This window comes from Protopterus annectens, chromosome 16.part0 (genome assembly GCF_019279795.1).
Source record: "Protopterus annectens isolate FY-2018-M chromosome 16.part0, PAN1.0, whole genome shotgun sequence".
In the NCBI taxonomy this organism is placed as follows: Eukaryota; Metazoa; Chordata; order Ceratodontiformes; family Protopteridae; genus Protopterus; species Protopterus annectens.
The window spans coordinates 878,696,611-878,720,947 of record NC_056750.1 but is presented as its reverse complement, the minus strand read 5'-3'; the positions used below and the strand labels follow the sequence as shown (position 1 = coordinate 878,720,947).

At 35.8% G+C, this 24,337-nt stretch overlaps 1 protein-coding gene across 1 annotated transcript in view; it reads left to right on the top strand.

Annotated features, from left to right (window-relative positions):
• Nucleotides 1–11,713, top strand: part of LOC122790676 (zinc finger protein 23-like) — a 100,483-nt gene extending 88,770 nt beyond the window's left edge. Inside the window, exon 6 of the mRNA XM_044058199.1 lies at nucleotides 9,153–11,713. Within this exon, the coding sequence (XP_043914134.1) occupies nucleotides 9,153–11,392 (2,240 nt within the window). The 3' untranslated portion in view covers nucleotides 11,393–11,713. The remainder of the gene's footprint in view (nucleotides 1–9,152) is intronic.
• Nucleotides 11,714–24,337: the final 12,624 nt, after the last annotated feature.

Below are 24,337 nucleotides of genomic sequence, written 5' to 3'. Positions count from 1 at the left end.
TAATGTGAGTACATGCAGAGTGTGGTCTAGGTGAAGGATGCCTATGGAATGTGTTTGTTTTTTTTTGTGTGTGGCCTCAAATCTGGCTAAAGTAATTGTATCCACACAAGTAGACAGTGACAGTGATGAGTTCAGTAAAAGATCATTATCTGTGAGCAGCTGGCAATTCTTACCCTGCATGATTATTCAGGCAATTATTTCACTGCCTGATTATAACAACTGCTATGAGGCTAGCAGTAGAGGGTGGGCTACTTGGCATACTTTCCATTTTGAGTAAGTGTGTGGGGTGCATCAGGACAGCATATAAAATTATAGACATACTTTGGTTTCTGGGTTAAAGTATTTGATTAAGTAAATTGGAAAAAAATAGACATGCATGGTATTTGATTTAATAAATAAAAACAGTAGCTAGTTTAATTAGTTGGTCTAAACTGGTTATCGGTTTGGTTTCATATGTGCAACTGTGTTACTCTGCAGTTAGTACAGCTAAATGTGGAAGGTGGAACTGACTGATTTCTAAGAGGTAATTTGAAAGTGAAAGTGTCTGCATTTGTCAAAAATAGCGAAGGGCGGTGCTAAGCAGTGCGCCACCCACTGAGGAGGTAAAGTGAAAGATCCAATGAGAAAACAGATTAAACTCCAGCCAGTAATGTCTACTCCTCAGAAACAGCAGTACATTATTTTTTTTCCCATTCAGAACCTTGGTGCACATCAGTGTAGTGGTATTTGCTTGCTTCATGTAGAGCCTTGTACATCAGTAGAGAGGTATTCACACGTTTTGTACAGCTTGTATGGAGCACTGCGCCACCTCGCACTGACAGAAATAGATTAACTTGAACAGTCTCCTGATTCAACACTTGAAACTGTAGTGTAACCCCTGTCAGAGAAGCCGTTACTATAAACAGTGTTAACCTTTGTTGGTGAAGGGGCCAAGTACTGTTAAGTGAATTTGGGCATCCTCCCAGCTTCACATTTAAAGCTTTGCTGCAGTCATTGTCATGGAGGTTATAACCATCAACCAGTACTCACTTCCTGTTTCTGTCTGAAAAATTCAAGCAAACCTGGGCATCCTCCCATTTTGACAGTTAAAAGTTAACTAACTCACTACTTTCTACAAGACCACATTTGGCAGGAAATTAGGCTTGTAGTGTAGCCTGGAGGAGCTTCTTAACAGTGTAGTTCCCTTGATTCCTGTGAAGTGTATGTTCGCCTACCACTTTACAGAAAGTTTTCTCTGCAAATAATCCACCTACAGATTACAAACTAAGCTATATTTGTAGCTTAGTATGCGATGTGCAAGTATACAGTCAAAAAACATTTTCCATTTGAAATTTAACAAAAATAAAATACTGTTAGGTACCTGTCCTTCCAAGCTATTCTTCTGTGCTTTTGCATTAACAAGTAGCAATCGTCCACAATGAGCCATTTGAAAACCATTTAATCCCTACCTCTGGTTTCCATCCATCCATGCATCCATCATTTCTTTGTCTCTTTTCAAGTGTTATTTTAAATTTAAGGAGGTTTCTGCTAGTTTGATGTTTTTTCCTGACTCAGACTAAATGCTTCACTTTCCTACAGCCAATCACACCTTTACTTCTCAATGGAATAAGCAAATAGTGATGTAGAGTTATAGTAGAGGGTTTATTTTAGTGTTCCAATAATATTCTTTCACCTGTGTATAGTCAGATTAAGTTAAAGAACTACCCATCACCTAACCGAAATGCATAACCTCTCATTTTACAAATCTCAGCTTTTATAATCTGTCATATGGCTTCCAATTTGTGAACGTTTACGTACTCAGAAAAATGTCTTCCTGATTGCTCCACAATGTGCTTGTGAAAGCTGTATTTGCATATGTCTGTTTAGGAATACTGTATCTGCATATCTCATAATGTACATTTAGAAATTATACCCTCATATTTCATAATGTATGACCTCCTGACTTTTCTTGTACATAGTAACAATGTGTAATATTGTGTGGCCTATATCTGCTTATTAATATTAGAGTATTGATGTGTAAAACTACTGATATTTAACAAAAATGATGTTCAGTAAAACAAGGCATTCTGGGTAGCAAGGGGAACATTTGTTTGTTAAATTTAACAGCTAGTAAATAAGTACTTGTGTGAAAGTGCTTATCTGTAGTCTCACTCATAGTTGTTAAATTATGTAATAAAGAAACCTTCACCTTAGTGCTTGGCACATTTTCTTTTACTGAGGACTTTTTATTTGGACACAACAGGCTTTGCTTTGTTAAGTTTATGTGTATTCGAATGCTGATCACTTACCGCACAAAGTAGATCATTTACTGAGGCTGCCAACATGATGACAGTATGGCAAAACTGTGTCAATTAACTGATTGATTGATTTGATAATGTATCCCTGTTTCTGCAGAAGCCTGGGGAGAAAAGCTCAGTAAAAAAAGTAGAGGTATTTATATTACATTCAAATACATTGGTCACATATGTAACATGCATACATAATAATGATAACTATGTACAGTAGTAGAATGTAGCTGTAGATTGGTAAAGTGTCCCTGATAACTTTCTGTACATAATGGAGAAGGATTAAAGCACATAATATTCTAATGCCACATATTAAAGTGTGCTTGTGCAGAGTATTAGCCAGATGATGCACTTTTGCATAGCCAGTTTGTGATTTGGTGCTCCCTATGATGAGATTTGAAGACTTGCTGATTTTCTAGTAGTTTAAGGGTAGATGGTAGAGCGATCCAGATGTTCAATACACAGTAGGAGTACACAGAGTCTCCTGCTGTGTTGTGAGATTTTTATAACAGAAAGCATTAGTTTATCTTTTGAGAAGAGAGTTCTAGTAGTACAGTATCATTGGAGCATGTCTTTGAGGGAAGGATACTTGTTTGGGTTGTAGATCATTGCATGTGCTAAGAGGAGTTCATTTTACTGGAGACGGTGAGCTCTAAGCTTTTTTAAGGCCAAACAGTGATGTGTTTTATAGCAAGTGTTCGATACACATCTTGCCATTTTTATTATAACATTCTAACTTGTTCTGAATGCTGACCTGTAAATTAGTTAATAGTAGGGATGCATAAAATAGGGTGGGTAGGAGGTAGCACGTGACTATGTCTTCTATTGTTCTGTTCGTTAGAAATGGTTTAAATTTAAATTTAAGGAGGTTTCTGCTAGTTTGATGTTTTTTCCTGACTCAGACTAAATGCTTCACTTTCCTACAGCCAATCACACCTTTACTTCTCAATGTAGTATGCCAAGCTTTTGGTTTGTTTTTTGATAGCAGTTTGGAAGTGGATGTCAATCTTCATGTTCTTGTCAATTGTAACTCCTGAGCATTTAGTGTATGGGACCTGTTTGATTATAGTACTATGTAATGAGGAGAGATTGATAGAACTGTTGCTCTGGGAAAGCTTTTTTTGGGCTGAATAGTAGAAGTTTGTCTTTTGGAGTTTAGTAGAAGCTGAATATTCTGTAGCCATGATTCAGTAGCAGAGAAGGATTCTGGAATTACTTCTTGTGGATTTTGGAAGCGGAGGGCAGCAATAAGTGGTGAATCATCTGCATACCGAAATAATGTGTCATGTGCAGACTGTTTATAAATATATTAAAGAGAAATGGTCCTAGTACAGATCCGTGAGGTACACCTACTGTGATGGGTAGGAAAGGTTGCTATTTCACTGCTTAATACCTTTTGGATAGGTAGGCATTAACACATGAGCGAGAAGGATGAGATGCCCAGGCTGGACAGTTTTTGAAGTAATTTGTGATGAGAGACAGTGTCAAATGTTTTCAACAAGTCTAGGAATAGGGAAGTGACCAGATTACCTGTGGTTTTGTTTTTATTGATTGCATTTGTGAATTGAAGGGGGATAGTGATGGTGCTGTGATTAGGTTGGAAGCCATGTTGGGTAATGGACACAAACTCATTAGTGGTCAGATACTGAAGTAGTTGGAAATGAATACACTTTTCCATTGTTTTGGATATTGGTGACAAGATTGTGATTGGTCTGTAGTTAGCATAGTTTGATGAGGAACCTCCTTTGTGCAGAGGGATTATATATGCCTTTTTCCAGATGGAAGGGATGTTGGATTATTAGATTTATCTCCTTATTTATATTTAAATAGGGTAAGCTATGACTTTAGCTGCTGTTTCGAGGTACTCAGGGGGGTCCGTCTGCAGCTAGACTGGTGCTTTTGAGCGTGGACAAAAGTTTTTTTTAATATTAAAAGTGGGGGCATGTTTAGATGTGAACACTTGAGTTTGGAGTGGACTGCTTGGGGGGGGGGTCTGTGGATTGTGGGAAGGATGGACTTTGATTAGTGAGTTTACTGCTTGTAAAAAAAATGGTCGTTAATATTTAAAGTAAAACTGCTGGTTGAGAATGATGATTGAGATTGAGTAGTTTCTGCACTAATGTCAAGAGTAATCTAGGATTGTTTTGGTTTTCATAGTCTATGCTTTTCTCTAGATTTTCAATGTATTCCAGTTGGTCTGATATACAAAAACTGGGATTTCTGCATGCCATAATCTTTACTGCATTCCTATGTCTCCAGTCATTTCCAATAACATAATTTCTAGGGAATAGCGGACGGATAATAACCTGGATGGAAGTTTAGTAATTTTAAAACTAACCACCCAGCCACCTCCTGTCTTATCTCAAGCAGTGGTACTTTGTGTAACCAAGGAGATTGTTGTGATGTCATCATGTTCATTCTTATTGTCAAAACCAGAGAATAAGATCTGGAAATTATCCCCCACAGCACATCTATCTTTTCAATGTTTTATTCCTGCTTGGATTTACAGGGCTTTCTTCACTGCTACCACTTCTATTTTTTGACCTTTTTCAGTACACCATCCTAAATCCTAGCTACTGCTCATTTCCATGTTATCTAATAAAAGAGGATCTGTCAGTGTTTGCATGTACAGTTGTGGGTATAATAAACTTTCCTAACATTGTAAAGCTTTATTAAAACTTTGCATTTGTGCACAATCTGTTAGGATACTGATTTATTTTGAACATGCTCAACACAACACATCTCTCCTAGTACACTTTACAAATCTCACATTAATGTATCCCTGTATTTGGTTCTCAATTAAACAATTAATCTGCTCATAAAACTATGTTGGTTCTCTCAGCATCAATCTCCTTCTTATAGCTTCAATTTTAGATTCTAAGTCTGCTAGGGAGTGCCATTTAATACAGAAAGTTGCTGTCATCATTCACAAAGTCCCAATTATCTGTCTGCCTTCCTCACACACAAAGACTAAAAAAAAAAAATAAAAAAATTGTGTCTAGCTACATGCCAGGAATAAAGAAAAAATAAATATTTGGTTCTGGATGTTGTATGTCAGCCTCAAAATACTTAATGAAAAATTTTAACCTAAAGGATGTGTTCGCAGAAATAGGTGTGAGGGTACATGCATGGTGAGGATGAACACCACAGCAGGGCTAGCCACCCAGTTGTGTAAACCTTGGCTCTACATGATTGTCACTGTTGAAGTGATACCCCAACCCCATGTGTAAAAATGGGAAAAAGGGGTTATGGATGGATGGATGGATGGATGGATGGATGGAATGGTGAAGAACTAATGAGCTTGAGACAGCCTTCTTTGTAGCACTTAATCACTTGGGTCTTCATGTGTGTGTGAATCCATCCAGGAATTGCTGGATGGAAAACATTAAATTGCAGATTATACCCCAATTTTTATCTGCCATGTATCTGATTTCTGCAAAACTGTCCTGGAAATAAGATGTTGTTGTCTAGGAGTTAGGTACAGACACTTATGAGTATGTGCTAGTAGATTATACAGCAATTCTGGATTTGATTAGCACAGCCTCCTTTTGTGTGATTCTTACTGACTCACTTAACCTGACATCGCTCCTGGGTAACCCCCTGAAAAGTGACCATATCCAGTGGGATTACCCTGGTTAACAAATGCCATTTTTTTCCCTGTCTGTCACTCAGTTTAGTCTTGTGAGATCCTCTGTACAACAGGGAAATGAGAGTTGGTGTAATGGTTATGGTCTTTACCTTAAAGACACAAGGTACAGGGTTTGATTCTCACCTTTGAGGAACATTAGCTAGGCTTAAAATGGTCCTTAAGAGCAGCTAGCCTAGTACTTACTGTAAACCTATTAGATAGTTGTGATGTCCAGATAATATCCCACTGAACTGCCACCAAATAATGTGACATCCCTTACTATCCTGGTTCAATAACTAAGGAGCTTCAATCCTCACTACTGGCTCCAATGTGAGACTGTCACTTAAACAGGAGTAATATTTCACAATTTTCTCCAAAAAGTACAACTGGAACATGCCCTGTAGCCTGGGACTGGACTATATGCTTCTGTCCACCCCTAATGTAACTCCTTATTATACACGTCAGATCAGTGTGTCCCAGTTTAAGATCCTTGATACACTCACACTTAAAAAAATTAAATCTCACACATCCAAACACTTCTGGGAAAGCCTGACACAGATTTCCAGCTGTGTCCCTTCCCCAAAATAGCATGGTAATGCTGCCACCAATCACAGTGTCTTCATGGTATTCTAAAGGGGTGTCCAATTGTGAAAATTAAATATTAAAACAAAATAGCAGCAGGTGACCTAAGCAGCCAGGCTTTCAGAGTGGCCCTGGGAATTATCAAAGCAAGTGTAAGCACTCTCAAATCACTAAAGAAAAAGACTGATTGACCAGCCACAAAGTAAGTTGATAAAAATATTTAATATTGAGCAAAAGTATTACACATATAAAACAATAATTTCCAATAAACAAACAGTCCAATAAACTCAATCACCAGGCAAAAGAAATCAATACTGAAGGATACAAGTCCAGCATTTAGAAAAAAAAATCTAACTGATCCAACTGATTACTTGTAATTTTTCCTATTTGACTAAAGAACACTGTCCCTGATCTAAACTAAAATATTACAATAGTGCAAAAGCAGGCTTACAGTTCTTGGTGAGTCCTTTTAAGTATCCACTGCACAGTACATCTGTCACTGGCTGCTAACTGACAACAACTGACTACTGACTGTTATCTGTCTCCTACAGGCTCTTTTATAGACTAGCCTAAGTGTCATAAGTATTCCTGTTCTAATTTTCACTTCATATTTTGAAAATCAACCAACAGCTGCTTTCTAAAAAGTTCCTTCCTGTCTTTCAGTTTCTGACAGAAACACATAGCAAATGTCAATGTTCCACTGACATAATCTGCAGATCAGCTGAATCTGAGATATTTTGCCTTTAGAATCTTTCTTCACAAACATGCACAGTTAGAAATGTAAAAGGACTTTTTGAAAAAAAGAAATGTAAAAGGACACTGTTCAAGTCTTTAAAACACTCTGTCCAAACAGATTATAAATCAACATGTAAGAACTTATTTACAATGTCATAGCTAGTCATGCTGGCATACAGTACACAGGTTAAACTGAAATTATGTACAAACACTCAGTCAGACATGCCAGCACAAATAACGGTGTCTAATTTCTTCACAATGGTAATTTTTCTCACAAATGGCATTGAAATTTAGAAGCATATATTTGTACTAGTTAGTGATACTCTAATCTGCATGCATTAAATATATTTTTGCACTTGTTTTGAATGTGTTTTTTTACTTCTGTTCTCATGTGATTATGCTTGGCATATTTTGTCAACTTTTATATTTATTGAAATTTGATAAAGCACTATAATAAGTTGATGCAAAACTATCTATTTTAGTCACTGCACAGGAAGTACAGAATGTTATATTCAAACGTTATACCTGTAAATAGTTGTAGTTACATCAAAAAATAAAAGGTGTTAGAAGAAGATGAATTTGTTCATGTATGCAGTAAGACTTGCAAAGCAGCTTAATGAAGTAAAATTGAGAAGTTCATCTTTGTTTTTTGTTTTTTTAATTGACCAAGTTGTTTGATTATTGTGAAAGTTCTGTACACCTCTCATCTCTGTTCACAAAGAAGCAATTTCTAGTAAATGAAGAGTTAGAATTTTATTTATTTATTTATTTATTTGACATTTGTTAACCGGGTTAGTCGGGTCTATATTAGAACACCAAACATTTGAAATGTCGGGTGTTCTAATATCGATCCGCTGAAAATATCAAAGTAACAGGAAACCAAATTCTTTCCTAGGGAAAGAATTTGGTTGTCCGTTTCTGTTGCTTCAGTATTTTCAGCGCTCTGGTGGAAAGTTACAGGTCGGGTTCAGGTAGGTGTGCAATTGTGTAGACGTGTGGGTTAGGGCGGGTTAGGTGAGTTAGGGCTAAGGCATGGGTGAGGTGACTATGCGATAGTGACGGACCTTAGGGTTAGGGTTTATGTTAAAGTAAGTGGATAGTTGCTGGTGTTTGTATAGTTTAGTGTAGGGTTAGGTGTTAGAGTTTAGGTGTATGTGTGTGGATTGCTGTTTGTTTGGTGTGCTTGTGTTGTGTGTATGCGTTTTGGAACAGCAAATTTTTTCCCTAGGAAAAAATTTGCTGTTCCGATCGTTCAATGTTTTTTTCGATTGCTAGGGTTCAATATTAGAACACTCAATATTTTGAATGTTCTGTGTTCTAATATAGACCCAGGTTAGTCCAACTGAGCCAGGGGCCCATTTTCAGTGGAGACCCGAGGAGAAAAGCTCCAGGTTATTTACAAGCTTTTAAGTAATGCAACAATGAACAAGTGATAAAAATAAAACATGTTGACAGCTATAAAATAATAGATTACATCATTACATAGAAGAAAAGGGAAAACAAAAAAGGATTTAACTAAATAAAAATTAAGAAAGTGAAAAAGACAAAGTGTTACAATGTGTGAGCTATGTACACGTTATTTAAGGCAAGTAAGTCTTTGGGTTGATAACAGTTCTGTTTTTAAATACGAGATGTACGAGGTAAGAATACATGATGGCAAGGAAACCAGGAAAAGGAGGTGATAGATAGGAATGGAGTAAGTGAAGTATAGCTGGGGATAGTTATAATGTGGGGGGTTGACATGGGCAGATATAGTTCGTTTATTTATTTCAATAATTTTACTAATAAAATAACTTGACAAATAGAACATAGATTTATAATATTAAAAATGGCTAAAGAAATGTGAATTTGCTGTTATAGCTGAAATGTATGAGCATCTTTCTTAGTGTGATAAAGTACTAATAATGAACCGTTTTTTGTAGATATCAGAAGCACAGAGTATGATGTGAGCTTCAGTCAACAGTCCTCATTTGGGGTGCCCCATTTGCATCACTCTACAGAGAAACTGCAACAATGGGGTGAGCCTTTGAAGGGATACAAGATGTTTCATCCTACTCCTGTTTTACAGCACCATTCAGGACATAAGTTTAACAAGATCCCTGAATGTGACAGTGAAATGCCCCAATTACATCAACCATCAGAGAACCTGCAGCAGTCTGTGAAGACTGACAATATACTTCGTTTCACTCCAGTCTTACAGCACCACTCAGGACATAACTGTAACAAGAACCATGATTGTGACAGTAAAACGCCACAAGTACATCAACCATCAGAGAACCTGCAGCAGTCTGTGAAGACTGACAATATAATTCATTTCAGTCCTGTATTACACCACCACTCAGGACATAACTGTAACAAGAACTCTGAATGTGACAGTAAAACGCCAGAATTACATCAACCATCAGAGAACCTGCAGCAGTCTGTGAAGAATGACAATATAATTCATTTCAGTCCTGTATTACACCACCACTCAGGACATAACTATAACAAGAACTATGAATGTGACAGTAAAACGCCAGAATTACATCAACCATCAGAGAACCTGCAGCAGTCTGTGAAGACTGACAATATAATTCATTTTAGTCCTGTATTACACCACCAATCAGGACCTAACTGTAACAAGAACTTTAAATGTGACAGCGAAACTGCGGAGTTAAATCGCCCATCAGAGAACCTTCAGCAGTGTGCTGAGCCTGTGAATGGTTACAAGTTACTTCATCTTGCTCCAGTTTCACAGCACCACTCAGTACATAACTGTAATAAGAACACTAAATCTGACAGTGCTACACCGCCATTACATTACCCGTCACAGAACCTGCAACAGTCAGTGAAGGCTTACAACGTACTTCAGCTCACTCCTGTATTACAGCACCACTCAGGACATAACTGTTACAAGAACTCTGAATCAGACAGTGAAACACCCCCAGTATATTCCCCATCGGAGAACCTGCAGCAGTGTGTACAGCCTGTGAGGGACTACAACAAACCTCATCTGACTTCTGTCCCACAGCATCACTCAAGCCATAACTACACCAAGACCTCTGAATGTGAGCCAAGTTTTGTACAAAAAAGTCCAGCAAAACATCAGATGTATCACATAGGGGAAAAACCATACACGTGTACTGAATGCGGCAAGTCTTTTTCACTCAACAGTAGTTTGATTCGTCATCAAGCCATTCACTCAAGGGAGAAGCCATTTAAATGTGACGAATGCAGTAAGTCTTTCTCATGTAGAGGTAATTTGATGTACCACCAAGCCATTCACAAAGGAGATAAACCATATAAATGTACTGAATGCTGTAAATGTTTCACACGTAAATGTTACCTCAGAATTCATCAACAAATTCACACGGTGGATAAACCATATAGATGTGCTGAATGCAGTAAGTGTTTTTCCTGTCGACGCTATCTGGTACAGCATCAAGCGATTCACAGAAGGGAGAAAACATACAAATGTGCTGAATGCAGTAAGTGTTTTTCACAGAGAAGTCAAATGATACAGCATAAAGCCGTTCACAAAGAGGATAAACTGCATAAATGTTCAAAATGCAGTAAGTGTTTTTCACAGAAGAGTCAAATGATTCAACATAAAGCTATTCACAAAGTGGACAAAGTGTTTAAATGCACTGAATGTAGTAAGTATTTTTCAAAACGTAATAGTTTGGTGCTCCACATGGCAATTCACAAAGGAGAGAAACCATATAGATGTCCTGAATGCAGTAAGTGTTTTTCCCAGAGAATTGGCATGATACGCCACCAGGCCATTCACACAGGTGAGAAACCATATAAATGCACTGAATGCAGTAAGTGTTTTACTCACAAGTATAACCTAAAAACTCACCTGCTAGTTCACACAGGGGAGAAACCGTACACATGTGCAGAGTGCAGTAAGTGTTTTTCACGAAGAAGTGATATGATACGCCACCAAAGTACACACACAGGGGAGAAACCATATAGATGTACAGACTGTAGTAAGTGTTTCACCTATAAAGATACCCTAAAATCACATCAACGAGTTCACACAGGGGAGAAGCCATATAAATGTGCTAAATGCAGTAAGAATTTTTCACGCAAACAAAATCTCAGAGCTCATCAACGTACGCATACAGGAGAAATCGGACACAAAAGCAAGAAAAATGCTAGATGTTTGTCAGATATATAAAAATAAGTGTATACCAAGATTATATATTCCTCACTCTGAAGGAGGTAAGGGCCTCTTCAAAATTGATTGTGTATAGATCTGCAGTCGTGGGACTGCACAAATATCTGCTGATCTCATCGAATCCAAACAGTGTAGAATTCTCAAGACACAGAAACATTTCTACGATGGATGTAGGCCAGGCTCAGGTGGAGGATGGCCCCCTGTTGTAGAAGGAAGTAGTAGTCCACAAAAATTGATGGGCCAAAAAAGAGTCTTAAAGATGATAGAGTGGACTATTGAGGATAAGAAAGAAATTATGTATAGTTACTATTATGCAGGAAGCCCAGAATTTCTGAATAGAAGATATACAAAAAGATTAAGAGATAAATTAGATGAAAGAAAAAAATACTTGCACAAGAAAAACTGTCAAAATATTCAAATGCAAAGCCGTGTTCAATAAAACAGATTCATGAAAAACATTATATAGACCAAGAAACCTTTGGCCTTTTAGAAAAAGAAGTGGCTGAGGACATGCAGAAATATAAAGAACAAATCTAGAGATTTTTGAAAGGTATTAAAAAAAAAACAGGGACGGGGAAAGAAAGAGAGCTCTGATATAGTGCAATATTTATGCAAAGGAGAAAGCCAAATTAATCAAAACAAAAAAGCAGCACCAAAGATATTTGAAGAGAAATGTGGCAAAGGCACCCAGATATGGAAAATTTCACAGTGCAAAAATAAGATCACAAAAGGGGGACATAGAACAGTAGATTAGTAAAGCAGAATAAAAAAAAACAGAAAATGCAGTTATGGAATGCCTGCAAAGTGAAGGACTTGGTGTATAATGTCTAACACAAGTTGTTTCAAAGCATGATTGAACAATGAGTCCTCACAGTAAGGAGAAACAGGAGCAGTGGGAGACATCTGAAGAAGAAATGTGGACATGGGAAAGAAAGAGATTTAATACAGTGCAGTATTTATGCAAAAGAGAAAGCAAAATGAGTCAATTCATAAAAAGCAGTACCCAGGATATTTAAAGATAAATACAGGCAAAGGCATCTGGGTATGGAAAATTTTGCAGTACAAAAATAAGAAAACAAAGGGTAAAGTGAAAAAAAGGATTAGTGATAGAGAATTTAAATAGAAACTGAAGTTATGGCCTACCTTAGAAGTAAAGTATTTAGTGTAGAAAATCTAACTCTGGTAACATCACAGCATGGTAAAACAAAGAGTCCCCAACTTGAGGAGAAACCATTGGAATTGGAAGTATTTGGTTGGTTGCCATGTGAAGATACCTGGGGGCCTTCAGTAAGAAACCAGTACAAAAGTTCAGCTGGAGTTGCACAGCAAGGGAAGGAACAGGAAACTATGGAAACTCTGACACAGCCAATGCTGTGGAGTGATAGTCAGTGAGTTCTCATATGAAAGAGCAACAAATGACATAGGATGAAGTGAATATATCACAGAAAGATGTTCTGAAAGTTTCTGTATAATGCCCGCAAGATACAGAGAACAAAGAATGTACCCTTCGTTTAGAAGAAAATGATCTAAGAGAAGAGTTGCTTGTTTTAATAGAAAGGGATAGACATTTAAGATCAATGAAAGAAATATATTACAGAAGGTCAATAAGACCCAGAATGTTAGAAGTTTGATAACACAAATAAACACAGTAATCAAGACTGTTCACAGAAATTCATACGATACAATAGAAGTAAATAGGATATACTGTGCAGCTAATGTACTACCAGACAAAGTCTTGCCACAAAAGCACAGGGCATTAGGGAAAGGAAGGGGAGAATTCAAATGCCTCATGGAAGTATTGAATAGTGAAAACTATTAAGCAGTAAGACAAGAAATGTTACTGTTAGAAGACTACAGAAGAGGAAACAGATCAACAAAAATACTCAGAAAGAGAGACATGATAAAAACAACTCAGTATTAGAACAGACCAGGATCCATTGTACACTATTGCAAATAATAAACCAAAGATATCAGCACAGGCAGAAAAACTTAGAAGGTAATGCAGGTGAATATAAAGAAAAAGTATAAAATAAGCAATTCATTGATGACCCACTAAAATTTTATGGAGAACTGGGAAACAAGGCAAAAGGAATAGAAACACCACCAAAAAAAGAGGAAATAGACAATTTTGGGGAAAAAATGTCTGTGAAGAGCCTGTGGAACATAACAAAGATGCTGAATGGACAGAAGTAAAAGAAACAGCAAGAAGTTCAAATGTCGAGAGTATGAAATGGGATGAAGTAACAGCCTGAGAAATTGACACAAAATTAAGAAAATTTCCTAATTGGAAAATTCCAGGACAAGATACAATACCTAACTTATGGCTAAAAGTATTAATATCTTTACATGAAGATTTAGCCCTGAGTAAGAACTGTTTATATGCTCACCCTGAAGAGACACCAACCTGGTTAATAACAGGAAAAAATGATGCTCCTCCTTAAGAGTGACCATGCAAGCTATCCTAAAAACTATAGACCAATAACTTTCCTTCCGATGATGTATAAACTATACACTGGAATTGATACCTAGTGAGTTTATGGTAATTTAAAAGAAAACTCAATCACGGCAATAGAACAAAAAGATAGCAAAAGGAAGTTGTGGAATAAAGGATCATCTGTTGTTAAATAAAGTTGTAATGGAGAATTGTAAAAAGGGGAAGAATCTAAGTATGGCATGGATAGAGTACAAAAAAAGCATTTGACAGCATCCCATATTCATGGATAAAACAGTGCTTACAAATGTATAAGATACACCCTACACTGACTGATTACATTACGGTGACCATGAAACAAGGGCATACCACTTTGCAGCTAAGCCATGATAAAGGACAAATTAGTATCTCAGGGATAAAAATTCAAAGGGGATATTTCAGGGTGACTCTTTGTCACCGCTGCTCTTTTGTCTTGCCCTTAACCCATTAAGCTGTCTACTTAATGGATTAGGTCATGGCTACAATTTGGCTCCGAGAAATCAACAAAGTGTAAAGACTTCTCATCTTCTTTTTGTGGATCATTTAAAACTGTATAGTTCATCAGATGAGGAACTGAAAGCACAACTGCAAGTGGTCAAAACTTTTCCAGATGATATAAGAATGTCATTTGGTCTTGATAAATGTGCAAAAACAACCTTTAAAGCAGGAAAACTGCAGCACCAGGAAAACATCAGTTTGGGACAAGAATGTGATATAAAAGAACTTGAGCAAGAAGGAGTGTGTAAATATCTGGGAATTGATGAAGGATCAACAACAAAACATGAACGAATGCATTTAAAACTTAGTAAGGAGTGTTTTAGAAGACTAAAATTAGTACTAAAAACAGCCCTGACATCTAGGAACAAAGTCCAAGCTATAAACTAATTTGCTCTTCCTGTTATAACTTACAGTTGATTGACTGGCCCCAAAAGGTATTGGATCATCTGTACAGGAAAACAAGAAAAATGCATCATGCTTATCAGATGATTTATAAAAATTACTGCATACCAAGACTATGTTTCCCATTTTGAAGGAGGTATGGGCCTCCTCAATATTGATTACATGTAAAGATCTGCAATCATAATACTGCATGCATATCTGCTAACCTCACAAGATCCAAACATAGTGAATGTTTTAAAACATGAAGAGAATAACTCTAAGATGACTTCCCTGCCTAATTTAATAGAAGCATATCGCTGTCAAGCAGAAATGGAAATTAAAGCAGAAGTAGATAAAAGCCAGGCACCAACTAAATGTACCAAAAAAACAAAAGAAAGAATATAAGGTAAAGGATCAGATGAGAAGCCAAGAAATTTAGAAAATGCATAAATATAGTTGCAAGTACAGAACCCTCCTGGAATAATCTTATATTGATCAGGATCTAATGCAGGAATGGTTAAGGAGAGGTGAATTTAAACCAAAAGACAAAAAGTTATTAATGGCAGCCCCAGATAGTGGACTATGTACATGTTGGTTTACAAAGTCCATTGAACATGTCAGAGAAGCAGACAAATGCAGGTTTTGTAAAACAGAATTGGAAACAGCCATACATCTTACTGCTAGGTGTGATACACTAATGTTAGAAGGCCTGTATACTGAAAGTCATAATAGTGTGGCAAGACTATTGCATTGAGGATTGTGTAAACATTATAATATTGAAGCAGCTTAGAAGAATTGGAAATGTGAGCCACAAAGAATTATAGAAAATGCTAAAGTTTATATCACATGGACTCACCCATTACCAGCACTTCAAAAATAGATATGAGAAGACTAGACATAGTAGTCCATGAAAAGAAGAAAAAAGTTGCATTGATCATTGAAATTGCTATTCCCAGTGATTATAGTGTCTTAAGTACAGAGAGACACAAAGTCATAAAATATCAGGATTTGCAGGCAGTATGGAAGAAGGATACCCAGACAGTTCCAATATTAGTAGGTGCAACGGGTTTTATAAAAAAGAATTTACAGTTGTACTTGATGTGTTACTGATACATGTAACTACATATGGACTGCAGAATGAGTCAATACTGAGCACATTGCAGGTGCTGCAAAGTGCACTTCTGGCTAACATCAAAGATTGAAACAATACTAATTTCATAAACTTGAATAACACTTTGACTTAGGAATGGGGTCCATTCTCGTCATGGTATTAGAAACCCAAAAAATGTGGAGAAATTAAACTGGGAAAAATTGGACACAAAAACAAGAAAAGTGCTTTGTGCTTATCAGTCGATATATAAAATCACTGTATACCAAGAGTATGTATTCCTCACACTGAAGGAAATATAGGTCTCCTCAAAATTGTTTGCAGGTATAGATCTACAATCATGGGACTGCATACATCTCTGTTGACCTCATCAGATCCAAAAAGAGTCAAAGTTTTAGAACATGAGGAGAAGTTTAATATTACATCTTTGGAATTCAAAAAGCAACTAGCTCCCAAAAACCAGTGTAAAAACCAAACCGTAACCAAAAAACAGAGGAGAGCCATCAACCAAAATGTATTTTTTTTTTTTAGCACAGTTACACCTTTATTGTTCACTATTTGTCACAAAGACTTCATCATAAGTGTTTTTTGGTTACAATATTACATCTTTGCTTAGTTTAACAGAAGCATTTCCTTATCAAGTAGGAAATGGAAATCAAACTAGAAGAAGAAGAAAAATAAAAACAGATCGCAACTAAATGTGCCAAAATAATGACAGGAAAAGGATCAGATAAAAGGAAAGAAAATTGGAAAACCATAGCTGTTGTGTCAAGTTGAGCGATCTGGAACAACGTCATGTCGACTAAGATTCGATGTAGGAATGGTTATGGACAGGTGAATTAAACCAAAAGATGTAAGGCTAATCGTGGTGGACCAGGATAGTGCGCTACATGCACATTGGTTTACAACATCTATTGAAAGGGTTGGAGAAACAGTCAAATGCAGGTTCTGTAAAACACAACTGGAAACAGTTTCTTATTTTGTTGCTGGGTGTGATATGCTCATGGCAGAGGTCCATATACTGAAAGGCACAATAATGTGGTAAGACTGTTGCAGTGGGGATTGTTCAAACACTACAATCTAGAAGTGGCTGAGAAGCATTTGAAACATGAACCACAAAGCTTTATAGAGAATGATGAAGTTTGTCACATAGGATCACCCATAACCAACAGTTCAAAAAATAGATTTGAGAAAACCAGGTATAGTAGTCTATGAAAAAAGATATAGCAATTTCAGTGATTAATGCTACTTTCAAGTGATTACAGTGTGTTATGTACAAAGAGAGATAAAGTCATAAAATAGCAGGCTTTGCAGGCAGAAATAAGCAATTTGGAAGAAATATGCCCAGACTGTTCCAGTAGCAGTAGAAACAATGGGTCTAATAAAAAATAATTTACAGTCATACTAAGATATGTTACTAATATATGTAACCCCGTATGAATTGCAGAATTCTTGGTACATTTTGGATGCTGAGAAGTCCACTCTTTGCCAATATCAAAGACTGAAACAATAACAATTTTGTGAACTCTGGGACAAGAATTTCATATAAAGGAGCTTGAACAGGAGGGAGTGTTTGAATATTTGGGAACAGATGGATTAGCAATAAAACATGAACAAATGAGAATAAAGCTTAGTAAGGTCCATTCTCATCATGGTATTAAAAACCCAAAAGAGTTGGAGAAATTAAACCAGGAGGAACCATATAAATGTTAAGAAAGCAGTGAAAATGTTTACCTTGCAGTTCTTCACCAAGTTCACACAGGGAATAGGTAAGAACGGAGAGATGAAATGGGCAAGAAAAGGAGGGTTGTACTGCTCGGGCTAAATTCATCCTCAAGTCTTGGTCAGTGCCTTCACGTGGTGGACATGTCCTACAAAATCTTGCCAAGATGACAGTGTATTTTATATGACTATATTTCATATATAATGGAGAAGGGTAGTTTAAAAAATAAAAAAAGTACCTGGGCAAACAGTTCCTGAGATAAAAATTCCCAGTGCTGGTGTGGGCAGTGGTGACAGAACTGGAAAAAAGTCAGTACAGAATCCTCACGACACTTACTCATTGCTATAACAGTGTTAGGCCAGGTTCAGGGGGAAGATAACCCTCCCCTCTCCCATTGTAGAAGGTAGTACTACACAAAAAGCCACAAAAACTTGACAGGCCAAAAAAGAGCCATAAAGATGACAAAGTGGACTATTGAGGATAAGGAATAAGTTCTATATTGTTATATTAAGTGCAGAATTTCCAAATATAAGATATTTATAAAGATGAGCAGAAATTAGAGTAAAGAAAAATCATTGCAAACAAAAAATGGTCAAAAGCTTCAAATAAAAATTGCTATTTGTTAATACAACAAATTTGTGAAAAACAGTGCATAGATGAAAGAATGGAAAATAAGCATCAGAAGAAGTGCAGTATTATAAAGAACAAAGCCCAAAGAGTTTTAAAGTTATAAAAAAAGCATGGATACAGGAAAGAAATGAGAAGATCAAATTAAGCAACACAGAGAAGCAGCTCCAAGGATGTTTGAAGAGGAAATACAGGAAAAGGCACCTAGGTAATGGAAATTTCACAAAACAAAAAATAAGAAAACAAAGGGGAGATGTATAAAAGATGATCAGTAAGGTAGAAGCTAAACAGATTATGTGCAAACTGAAGGATTTCATGTGGAGAATCTAACACTGCAAATGTAGCAGGATGGTGGAAGTATGGGTCCCTAAATTTAGGAGCAACAGGTGGAGCAGGAGACATCTAATGAATATTTGCAACATAATGGTACAATGTAGCCTTCTGTAGGAGTCCAGTACAAAAGTCCAGTGGAAGTTTCACAGCAAGAGAAGGAGCAGGAAACAGTGGTAGCTCTGCCATAGGTAATGCTGCAGAATGATTGACCAGTGGGTTCCCAAATGAAGAAGCAGGGTCCATCTTAAGAAGAATTATCACAGAAAGATTCTATGGAATTTCTGTAGATTACTCATAGGAAACAGAGAGCAAAGAAGATGCCTGGTTTAATAGAGATGGCTAGACATAAGATAGATGAAAGAAATAGATTACAGAATGTAAATAAGACCCAAAATGTGAGAAGAGTGGTAAAACAATCAGTAATTAGCACTATTAAAAGAAATCCATGTGCTATAACAGAAGTTACTAGAAGATATTACTGTGCAACTAAACTAACTGATAATGTGTTGCCACAAAAATGTAGAGTAACAAAATATAGAGTAACAAAGCAAAGGAAGGAAACAAGTAAAAGTCCACCATTGAAACATGAAATTGCAAAAACTAAAAAGCAATAAAGATAAGGACTATCACTGACAGAAGAATATAGAAAAGGGAACACATCATCAAAAATCTTTAGAAAGGTAGACACAGTAAAAGCAACACACAGCATCAGAACAAAGATGCATCATGTACTGTTGGCTATAATAAACTTAAAATACCAGCACAGGCAGAACAACTTGAAAGTTATGCAGGTAAATGTAAAGAAAAAATACAACATAAGCAATTGGTTGATGACCCAAAAAGATTTTATAGAAAACTGGGGAAAAAGGAAAAAGGAATAGAAGCACCACCAAAAAAAGAAGAAATGGACACGTCTTGGAGAAGCATTTATGAAGACCCTGTTAAGCACAACAAAGATTCTGAATGAAAAGAAGTAAAAGAAAGCATAAGTCGCTGTAATGTAAAGTAAAAGAAAGCATAAGTCGTTGTAATGTAAAGTAAAAGAAAGCATAAGTCGTAATGTAAAGTAAAAGAAAGCATAAGTCGCTGTAATGTAAAGTAAAAGAAAGCATAAGTCGCTGTAATGTAAAGTAAAAGAAAGCATAAGTCGTAATGTAATGTAAAAGAAAGCATAAGTCACTGTAATGTAAAGTAAAAGAAAGCATAAGTCGTTGTAATGTAAAGTAAAAGAAAGCATAAGTCGCTGTAATGTAAAGTAAAAGAAAGCATAAGTCGTTGTAATGTAAAGTAAAAGAAAGCATAAGTCACTGTAATGTAAAGTAAAAGAAAGCATAAGTCGCTGTAATGTAAAGTAAAAGAAAGCATAAGTCGCTGTAATGCAAAGTAAAAGAAAGCATAAGTCGCTGTAATGTAAAGTAAAAGAAAGCATGTTGTTGTAATGTAAAGTAAAAGAAAGCATAAGTCGTAATGTAATGTAAAAGAAAGCATAAGTCGCTGTAATGTAAAGTAAAAGAAAGCATAAGTCGTTGTAATGTAAAGTAAAAGAAAGCATAAGTCGTTGTAATGTAAAGTAAAAGAAAGCATAAGTCGCTGTAATGTAAAGTAAAAGAAAGCATAAGTCGCTGTAATGTAAAGTAAAAGAAAGCATAAGTCGCTGTAATGTAAAGTAAAAGAAAGCATAAGTCGCTGTAATGTAAAGTAAAAGAAAGCATAAGTCGCTGTAATGTAAAGTAAAAGAAAGCATAAGTCGCTGTAATGTAAAGTAAAAGAAAGCATAAGTCGCTGTAATGCAAAGTAAAAGAAAGCATAAGTCGCTGTAATGTAAAGTAAAAGAAAGCATGCTGTTGTAATGTAAAGTAAAAGAAAGCATAAGTCGTTGTAATGTAAAGTAAAAGAAAGCATAAGTCGCTGTAATGTAAAGTTAAAGAAAGCATAAGTCGTTGTAATGTAAAGTAAAAGAAAGCATAAGTCGTTGTAATGTAGAGGATATGAAGTGGGATAAAATAACAGCCAGAGAAATGAGACAACATTTAAAAAAAGCTCCTAACTGGAAACCCCAGGACCAGACATAGTACCTAACTTTTGGCTTAAAGCACTAGCATCTTTACAGAAAGATTTAGCCAAGAATAAGAATTACTTGAATGCACATCCTTACGGACACTAATTTGGTTTGTTTTCATTTATATAAATTTATGATTGCCTATGCCATAAGTGATAATTCAATAAAGATGTTTCTTGTTAAAAAAATAAATCTTTGCACAGAGGTTTAACACTGAGTAAGAACTGCTTACACTTGCATCTCAGACACCAGTCTAGTTAACAACAGGAAAAATTATACTCCTCCTTAACAGTAAGCCTGCAAGGAATCCTAAGGACTATAGATCAATACCTGGCCTTCTTACAATGTTCAGACTTTATAGTGGAATTAATGCAGAGTTTATAGTCATTTATTTAAAAAAAAATTAATTATGGCAGTAAAATAAAAGTATAACAAAAGAAAGTCATATGGAACAAAGTATCAGTTGTTGCTAAATAAAGCCATAATAGAAACTTGTAAAAAGAGAAGAATTTAAGTGTGGCATGCATATATTATAAAAAAGCGTTTGACAGCATCCCACATTCATGAATAAAAGGAATGCTTACAGATGTACAAGTTACATTCTACATATATCAATTACATTACAATGACCATGAAAGAGTGGCAAATCACTTTCTTCGGTTGATCCCTGAGAAAGGGCAAATTATTGTCCCAGGGATAAAAATTCAAAGGGAGATATTCCAGGATGAATTTTGTCAGTGCTGTTGTTTTGTCTTGCCCTTAATTCATAAGCAAGAGGAGATGCCTTCAAAAATAAAAAAAAATTTGATATGGCTTACTATTGTGGCAGAAAAGAAAGTTTTACTAACTGGTACAACCACTACAGCTTTGGGGATATTTGAAGGTATATACAGCAAAGACATCTGGGCATGATAAACTTTCCAAAGAAAATAACACAAAAGTGGAACACATTGAGACGCCTTTTTTATGTGCATTTTCAAGACTTTGAAACTGAAGTGATGGACAAACTGAGAAGTGAAATGTTTGGTGTGGAAACTCTGATACAGCCAATATCCCAACATAAGTTAATAAATCCCCGTGAAATTTTGTAACAGCCAGAGCGGGACACTTTTAGCGAAGACAAGCAAAATGAAATTTCAGAACCTTCATCAGGAAACTTGGATGAAAGTCCAGTTAAGGCACACCAGCAGGAGAAAATGCATGCAAAAGAGGATGCCCAGCCAAGCTGAGAATGAGCTTAGGGGAGATTGGCTTTATGTATTAGAAATGGACAGACATATTAAGACAGACAGAAAATAAACACCTCCCACAATTAGAAGAGTGATAAAACTGGTGAATATAGTAACTGGGCCCATTAACAGAGCTGAAAATTGTGTAACAAAAATGAATAGAATATACAACAGTCCAGCTAAATTAATAACTGATAAAGTGGTATCAAAAAACAGAGAAGCAAAGGAAAAAGGGGAAACAAAGAATGCTACAATGGAAGAATTAATAACTGATAAAGTGGTATCAAAAAACAGAGAAGCAAAGGAAAAAGGGGAAACAAAGAATGCTACAATGGAAGCATCAGTTAGTGAGAACTATAAATCAACTACGGCAAGAAGTATCAGTACTAAAGAATAAATAAATAAGTGAGAACACCATTAATGATCCTAAGAATGATATAAAAGTAATAAACAGCAAAACAGGTCAGGATTTACCTTAAAGGATCTCCTACAATAAACCGAAGATATCGTCACAAGCTAAAAAACTCAGAAGGCAAGAAAGCAAGCAATTTATTGATGATCCAAAATGTTTTGTAGAGAACTGGTCAAGAATACTAGGGAACATAAAAAATAGTTCATTTCAGAGAATTATTTACAAAGCTCCTGATGACAATAAAGATTCTGAATGGATTGAAGAGGTAAAAGAAGTAGCAATAAATGTTAACTTAGAGGACATGAAATATATGAACTAACAGCCAAATACATTAAGACCAATTTCTAAAAAGCTTACTGGAAAACCCCTGATCCAGATGTTCTTTTTCCAGTTTCTGGCTAAAGGTATTAATATCTTTGCACATTGATTTAGTCTTAAGTAGAAAAATATTTGTATGCCATCATGAGCTGATGCCAACTAACTTGCTTTCCAACAACATGTAAAGCATCTACTAGAAATTATGCAAAGTTTACAATCATTTAGGTAAAAATTCAGTCATGACAGTAGAGAAGAAAGGTAATAAAAGAAAGTTGTACAGAGCAAAGTATCATCTATTACTAAATGAAGCCGTAGTAACTGTGAAGAGGGGCTGAACCTAAATATGGCATGAATCGATTACAAAAATCATTTGAAAGCATTTCAGTTCATGGATTATACAATGCTTACATAAGATGTATGAAATACAAACTGTCCAAATTCATGAATCATATAATGCTTACAGATGTATGAAATACAGCATTCCAAATTCATGGATCATATAATGCTTACAGATGTATGAAATACAGCATTCCAAATTCATGGATCATATAATGCTTACAGATGCATGAAATACAGCATTCCAAATTCATGGATCATATAATGCTTACAGATGTATGAAATACAGCATTCCAAATTCATGGATCATATCATGCTTACAGATGTATGAAATACAGCCTTCCAAATTCATGGATCATATAATGCTTGCAGATGTATGAAATACAGCATTCCAAATTCATGGATGATATACTGCTTGCAGATGTATGAAATACAGCATTCCAAATTCATGGATCATATAATGCTTACAGATGTATGAAATACAGCATTCCAAATTCATGGATCATATAATGCTTACAGATGTATGAAATACAGTGTTCATTGTTAGATTTTATAACCGAGTTATGGTATATAGCAAAGTACTACCCGAGCGATATTGTCCGGTGGTTCTCTGTCACTGTTGCTGTTTTGACTTACCCTTAACTCATTAATCTGTTTACTTAGCAGCATATCCTTATAACTGCAGTTTGACTTCCAGAGAACCTTGACAAATGACAACTCACTTTTTTTTTTTGTTTTGATGATGATTTAGAACTGTATAACTCATCAGACATGCAACTGAAATCACAACTGATAATTGTTAAAAGTATTCCACATGATATATAAGCATGACATCTGGTCTTGATAATGTGCAAATGCAACCCTTATAGTAGAAAAAAACACTAAAGCATCAAGAATATATCAATATGAGAGAGGAAAGTGATATAAAAAAACTAGAAGAAAATGAAGTGCATAAGTATCTGGGAGCAGATAAAGATTAAGCAATGCAGCATAAACAAAGCAAACATAAGTAAGGAATATTTTACAAGACTGAAACTTGTGTTGAAGAATGCCTTGATATCTTCCAGTTCTTACAACTTTGGCATGACTAACTGGCCCATAAAAAGAGTTAGGCCACTTGGACAAAAAGTAAATAAATACAGCTTTTATGTTCATCAAATGATATATAAAATCAGTGTAAACCACTACTGTATATGCCTTAGTATGAATGTGTTGTGGGCTTCATTGAAAATGACTATACATATAGATCTGCCATCATGGGATGTCATCTATACTTGCTGGCAACATAAAATCCAAACATAGTCAACATTCTAACTGTTGAAGAAAACAAGTCCAAGGTTATATATTTGTTTAGCAGGAGCAGGTATGAGAATCAGACCAAAAGTGGAAAAAAAGTAGCAACAACAAAAAAGATGCCAAAAAAAAATGTATATATATATATATATATATAT